Below are 7,245 nucleotides of genomic sequence, written 5' to 3' on the forward strand. Positions count from 1 at the left end.
TTTCTTTCTTTTTCTCTTTTTTGAGACAAGTCTCCCTCTGTCATCCAGCCTGGAGGGCAGTGGCTCAATCTCTGCTCACTGCAACCTCTGCCTGGTCTCGAACTCCTGACCTCAAGTAACCTGCCTGCCTCGACTGCCCAAAGTGCTGGGATTACAAGTGTGAGCCACCATGCCCAGCCTATTAACCAAATTTCAATTAATACCCTATATATTTAAATATTTTAAAAAGTGAACTCAACTACTGAATGTAACAAAAGGAAAAAAACCCTAGAGCAGCCAAAATAGATGCCACAAACAATAACCACCAGCACTACTTACCACTAGCCTTTACTTTTAAGATCCTCCTACTCAGTCAGAATCTAACTCTTACTTAATGAGTTTAATTATCCAGTCTATAGCAGGCTAAAGAAGAAAATTAGACAGGGATAATGCCTATAATAGAAAGTCACACCGATAATAGCAACGATTATCAGCCTGACAATAAGGAAACAAATGCAGCCGGCACAGTGGCTCACACCTACAATCCCAGCACTCTGCGAGGCTGAGGCAGTCGGATTACCTGAGGTCTGGAGTTCAAGATCAGCTTGGCCAACTATGGCCAACACGGTGAAACCCCATTTCTATTAAAAATACAAAAATTAGCTGGGTGTGGTGGCAGGGGCCTGTAATCCCAGCTATTTGGGAGGCTGAGGCAGGAAAATTGCTTGACTGCGCCACTGCACTCTACCTGGGCAAAAGGGGGAAGAGTCTGTCTCAGAAAAAAAAAAAAGAAAGAAAGAAAGAAAGAAACAAATGTAAAAATTCATTAAATAAAAAAATGAATAGCATAACCATCTAAAAAGAAGCAGAGCCATCTGGGGTCATTTAGTATACATTGCTCAGTGTCCTTAAGGCAGTCCTGAATTGTGAGAGAAGACAGAAATGAGACTATCATTATAAGGAATTCTGTAACCTCTGTTTTAAGCAGTAACAAACTACACACGACATTTTATAAATATTTTCAAACAGAAGTTAAAACAAATACTGAAACTTTAAGAGTTTAAAGCTTGGCTCAGTGGCTCACGCCTGTAATCCCAGCACTTTGGGAGGCCGAGGCAGGTGGATCACCTGAGGTCAGGAGTTTGAGACCAACCTAGCCAACATAGTGAAACCCCATCTCTACTAAAAATACAAAAATTAGCTGGGTGTGGTGGCGGGTGCCTATAATCCCAACTACTCAGGAGGCTCAGGTAGGAGAACTGTTTGAACCCAGGAGGCAGAGGCTGCAGTGAGCTGGGATTAAGCCACTGCACTCCAGCCTAGGCGACAGAGCGAGACTCCGTCTCAAAACAAACAAAAAACAGTTTAAAGATATTACATCTCAGTTCTCTGCCAAACTTATTTCATTCATGTGGACAATACTATATGAATATGATCTATGCCCCTCCATTTTTCTTTCCTGGTATCCCCACCACACATAATAGAAAAATAAAATATGATTAATTTAGCTTATCTCAACAACTTAACTCTACAATCTATCCCAAGAAGGAATTCTTCTGAATGGAGATACCTAAAGATCTTCAATATTTCTTAGCTTAATTTAGAAGCCTTACCAAACATCATGAAATGTTGCCATTTTCAGGTTTGTTATATAGTCTCACTAACCTATGTCTTATTACTTATATGGAATACCACTAATGAGCTATCACAGAGCAGTGTTCTTAAGCTTCATTTACCACAAAATACCCGATTTTGATTTTGTGGTTCCTGGGTGGATCCCTCAAGCTATGTGGAGGCAGGTGGTCATAGTGTAGAGCAACAGTCACTAAGCCTCCCTTACTGAGCTGTACACAGACTCAGTTAGTGTTTGCTTTGTCCCCTCACACACACAACATTTTTACCCAAGCACTGGTGAATACGTGGCTTAGGACACAGCATTCCAATAATCTCCATCTACCAAGTCCTTCAAGGTGCTCACCACTAAAGCCTAATTTTCTACTTATATTTTCCTAAAAGTACGTAAGCATTTATTTATTTGGGCTTGAATTTTTCTGCCACTTTACCATACTGACCAGTAAATCAGGGGACTAAAAGACTTTGTTTCAACTACTTGTTAAAACTGTACTGTTTTATTTCCTTTTTTACTATCCTGAAAGCTCTAGATTTGAAGCAGGCAAGAGCATATGTGTGATAATTTTAAAGATCATACATTACCTCATTGTAAGGTGAAAAAATAAACTGGAAGATGATCAATAGTCCAATTAGTGTGGGTTGGCTATCATAAAAACCAAATGCAGCAAAAAGCTCTTTTCGACCAATTAATACAGCAAATAAAAAAAAACACAGGAAAGAATTCATCTAGAAAGAAGGACATGAAATTTCTAAGTTATTACCAAGCTGATTTCACTAGGGGATCAGTAGCATCCATAAAGTCTAAGAAATCATAGTGTGATTTTAAGAAAGGTATTCGTGTGATCACAGAAAAAGTTATTTAGTAGTATTTATTTATTTATTTATTATTTTTTTTTTATAATAAATTTGTTGCCCAGGCTGGATTGCAGCGGCACAATCTCTGCTCACTGCAACCTCCGCCTCCTGGTTTAAGCAATTCTCTGTCTCAGCCTCCCGAGTAGCTGGGACCACAGGTATGCACCACCACACCCAGCTAGTTTTTGTATTTTTTAGTAGAGACAGCGTTTCACCATGTTGGCCAGGATGGTCTCGATCTCTTGACCTCAGGTGATCCGCCCACCTCGGCCTCCCAAAGTGCTGGGATTACAGGCATGGGCCACCCTGCTCTGCCAGTAGTTTTTAGTTTCACTTTTATTTTTAAAGGTAAAATAAAATGTATAAACTATATCATTTTCTATAAGAGCAGGCTTAAGTTGAGCCTCTTATAATTGAGAGTTTGAAGTGGTCAATAGCAATGGGATATTTTCTCTCTGTAAAAGGGTGAAGGGCTAGAATGGATTCTGGCCTTGTTTTATAAGACTGTAATCAGATACAGCGCCTCCCACCTGACCCTGAAGTGGAGGCTCCAAAGCAACAGGCTTCCCTTGAACCTTTTCTAGGCTCACTGGATCTGTACTGAATAGTTAGAAAGGTTAGGGGAGGCCAGGCACAGTGGCTCATGCCTGTAATCCCAGCACTTTGGGAGGCTGAGGCAGGCAGATTACAAGGTCAGGAGATTGAGACCATCCTGGCCAACATGGTGAAACTCCATCTCTAATAAAAATACAAAAATTAGCTGGGCATGGTGGCACAGGCCTGTAGCCCCAGCTACTTGGGAGGCTGTGGCAGGAGAACCTGGGAGGCAGAGGTTGCAGTGAGCCGAGATTGCACTATTGAATTCCCGCTTGGGTGACAGAGTGACACTCCATCTCAAAAAAAAAGTCAGGGGAAAAAGTAAACCCATCTTTATCAATAAATGAGAGGGGAAAAAATTAAAAATCTATACCAAAATACAACCTCTTGGAGTAAGGTTGGAGAACACATACCATTCTTTTTCTGTAGCAAATTAGGATCTTGGAGGCCACATGTGCCTTTTTTAAGTGTGTTGCTCCAAACCATTTACCAGATGACCCAAGAAGCTGCTAGCTTAGAATGGGGCTCAGAGCATAAGAAGGCTCACCAGCTGCCCTAGGACAAAGTACAGGCAGCTTTGCCACTCACCCTTATAACTCAGTGGATTCAGGATGACAAGTTCCAACAGAAAACTCAGTGAAGTCTCCTACGCTTATAATCTATGCATCCACTTTTGTTAAGTAACCATTGCACTTTTGAAAAATAACTTTTGGTTTGCTACTGGGCCCTACTACAGACTGAATTCCTGGCCATGGGATACCATGATCCTGCAACCTATACTATTCCTCCTGATTCTATGTTAATCTGCCTAGCCAGGAAACTAGTGTGCCCAGAAGCATTCCATCATCAAGGATAAGTAGTAGACATAGGAGTGGAAATGAAGCCAGTTATGAAACACCAGTAAGTTAAATAAGCAGGAGGCTCATACTCTAGTATACCAACTCCTGCCAACATACAACCCTCAACCAACCCTTGCTCATATGCCATTCCCTATAATCATTTAATTGAACAGGAAAAAAATCAGAGCCTAGTTTACAAGTAGCTTAGTAAAATATGCTGGCACCAGCTGAAAGTGGACTGCTGTGGCATTACAGGGCCACTCAGGGATGGTCTTGGAAGACAGTGGTGAAGGGAAATACTCTCGGTGAGGGTGACTTTAAGATGTGTATCTCACTGTCTACTCAGTCTGGGAGGAGACAGGGCCTGGGCCAAGGATATATATGCTAATTCATTGGCAGTGGGGAAAAAAATGGTTTGGCTGGTAATTAGGGCCTTGGAAAAAAGTAGACGATGTCCAACAAGGAGATTTGGAAAAGTGCTCTGTGAGAAAAAGTCCAAAATACCGCAGAGTTTAATTATAGTTGATCTAATGTTAATGTTCGCCCAGAGTTCCATGGTCAAAGAGGCTCTTGATCAAGTGGGGAAGATACCTGCTCGGTGAAGATCAGTTATCCTTTCTCCATAGCCACTCCATGACTTGGTCAAGGGACTTATGAACAGAGTGGCCACGGTGACAAAGATGGAGTTAATGTATTGGTCAACACAGATATCCTCCCCACTGGCACCTGCCAAATGCCCAATCTGTCCAGAGAAGCAATCAATCCCAGCCTTGATAAGGTACCACATCTCAGGGACCAGACAATCACCTTGTGGTAGGCTGATTCCATTGGATCCCTTCCTTCACGGAAGGGGCAGTAATTTTCCTTATTAGACTGAAAACTCAATTGAACTTGGACCTGGGCTTATTTAATCTTATTCAGTGCCACGTATCCACACAACATAGGTTCAAGCCAAGGAATTCATTTCTATACCTGAAGATATAGGAAAGTGCCCACAGGAGTTCACAAATCTTCCCCTATAATCCATCACCCAGAACCAGTTGGCCTTTTTTTTTTGAGACAGGGTCTCCTTGTCACCCAGGCTGGAATGCAGTGTTGTGATCATGGCTCACTACAGCCTTGACCTCCTGGGCTCAAGAAATCCTCCCACCCTAGCCTCCCAAGCAGCTGGGACCATAGGGGGATACCACCAAGCCCAGCTAATTTTTTAACCTTTTGGAGAGAAGGGGTCTCACTATATTGCCCAGGCTGGTCTCAAACTCCTGGCCTCAAGTGATCCTCCCTCCTCAACCTTCCAAGTGTTGGGATGACAGGTGTGAGCCACCATGTCTGGCCCAGTCAGCCTTTTTAAAGGTATGAAGACCCACTGATGATTCAGTTAAGGCCACATATGCTCAGAACTAGTCAACATGATATAGTGCCTTTTCACCCAAAGCCTAAACATCTGTTGGTTTAGAGGTTTTAAAACCCAGAGAAGAGACATTATTGGTATTGTTTTCTTCTTTATATTTTCTACAATTTTCAGTGAATATATAACAGCTTTTAAACGAAAAAAAAAAATGTTTTAGACTGGGCATGGTGACTCATACCTGTAATCCCAGCACTTTGGGAGGCCAAGGCAAGTGGATCACTTGAGCTTAGGAGTTCAAGGCTGGCCAGGGCAACATAGTGAAAACCAGTCTCTACCAAAAATACAAAAATATTAGCTGGGTATGGTGGCATACACCTGTGGTCTCAGCTGCTAGGGATGCAAAGGCTGGAGGATGGCTTGAAACTGGGAGGCAGAGGTTGCAGTAAGCTGAGATCACATCACTGCACTCTAGCCTGGGTGACAGAGCAAGACCCTGTTTCAAAAAGAAAAAGAAAAAAATGTTTCTTAAAAAGAATTTTAGGCTGGGTGTGGTGGTTCACGCCTATAATCCCAACACTTTGGGAGGCCAATGTGGGCGCATCACCTGAGGTCAGGAGTTTAAGACCAGCCTGGTCAACATGGCAAAACCCCATCTCTACTAAAAATACAAAAATTAGCCGGGTATAGTGACAGATGCCTACAGTCCCAGCTACTCAAGAGGCCGAGATAGGAAAATCACTTGAACCTGGGAGGCAGATGTTGCAGTGAGCCGAGATCACACCACAGCACTCCAGCCTGGGCAACAGAGCAAGGCTCTATCTCAAAAAAAAAAAAAAAAAATTAACCAAAAAAAGGCATTTTAATGTCCAACTTACCTAGGCTTGTTCCTTTTGATCTTCCAAGTTCTTACTCTGGAGGTGATGATGATGGTGATAACAATAATTTATATAGTACTCACCATGTTCCAGGTGCTAGTCTAAACTCTTTAAAAGTATTAACTCACTTAACTCTTAACCAGTCCTATGAGGTATTATAGTTCAATGAGGGGACAGAGGTGGAGGTTAAGGAACTTGCCTGAGGTCACACAGGTAGTAAGTCAGGGAGCTGTGATGGGAAACCAAGGTAGCCTGGCTGTGGAGTCTGTCTTGACCTCTCTTATATGACCTCTCATCCCTGCCATAATTCTAATTTTACTACCATGCCGTAAAAAAAGAATTGTCACTCTACACTTACCTGGCTAATAATGATATTTTTGACTGTGTGTCCCAACTTCCAGTGCCCCAGTTCATGGCCTAGTACAGCGAGTACCTCCTCATTTTTACATCCTTGTTTTTTATTCTGAATTAAAAAAAAGGAAAATAAATCGAGAACCTTTAAAAAGTTTTATCTTTTAACCCAGTAACAGCCCTTCATAGGTTCTAACTTAAAGAAATAATCAGAGTTTTGTTCAAAACTGTTCATTGTTTTAACAAAACACTCCCTGAACCACCACTCCATATGAGACAGTGGATTAAGCACTGATGATAGAATGACGAACAAGACAGACATTTTCAGACTACATAAAGCTTTCAATCTAGACTAATTTAGATTAGGAGAAAAAAACTAGAAGAAATAGGAATCTTTATTAATGGAACAATAGTTAAATAAATCATGATAAAATCATATGACAGTCATATTACAAAACAAAACAATTAGAAATTTTGTTTTCAAAGATTATGGCCAAGTGCATTGGCTCACGGCTATAATCCCAACACTTTGGGAGACCAAGGTGGGGAGATAACTTGAGGCCAGGAGTTTGAGACTAGCCTGGCCAACATATCGAAATCCTGTCTCTACTAAAAATACAAAATATTAGCCAGGTGTGGTAGTGCAGCCCTGTAATCCCAGCTACTCGGAAGGCTGAGGCATGAGAATCACTTGAAACTGGGAGACATAGCCTGCAGTGAGCCAAGATCATGCCATTGCACTCCAACCTGGACAATATAGTGAGAC

The 7,245-nt window shown here is 41.8% G+C and overlaps 1 protein-coding gene across 2 annotated transcripts in view; it reads right to left on the bottom strand.

Annotated features, from left to right (window-relative positions):
• The window catches only part of ZMPSTE24 (zinc metallopeptidase STE24), a 54,944-nt gene that overhangs the window by 5,230 nt on the left and 42,469 nt on the right, over window positions 1-7,245 (bottom strand). Inside the window, exons 8-9 of one of the 2 annotated variants that reach the window (XM_017507949.2) lie at window positions 6,487-6,591; window positions 2,194-2,337 (exon numbers count right to left, since the gene is read on the bottom strand). In XM_017507949.2, coding sequence (XP_017363438.1) covers window positions 2,194-2,337; window positions 6,487-6,591 — 249 coding nt within the window. The remainder of the gene's footprint in view (window positions 1-2,193; window positions 2,338-6,486; window positions 6,592-7,245) is intronic. The other variant, XM_017507950.2, reaches the window with a different exon arrangement.

The sequence above is a fragment of the Cebus imitator genome, unplaced genomic scaffold (genome assembly GCF_001604975.1).
Source record: "Cebus imitator isolate Cc_AM_T3 unplaced genomic scaffold, Cebus_imitator-1.0 Scaffold385, whole genome shotgun sequence".
In the NCBI taxonomy this organism is placed as follows: domain Eukaryota; kingdom Metazoa; phylum Chordata; class Mammalia; order Primates; family Cebidae; genus Cebus; species Cebus imitator.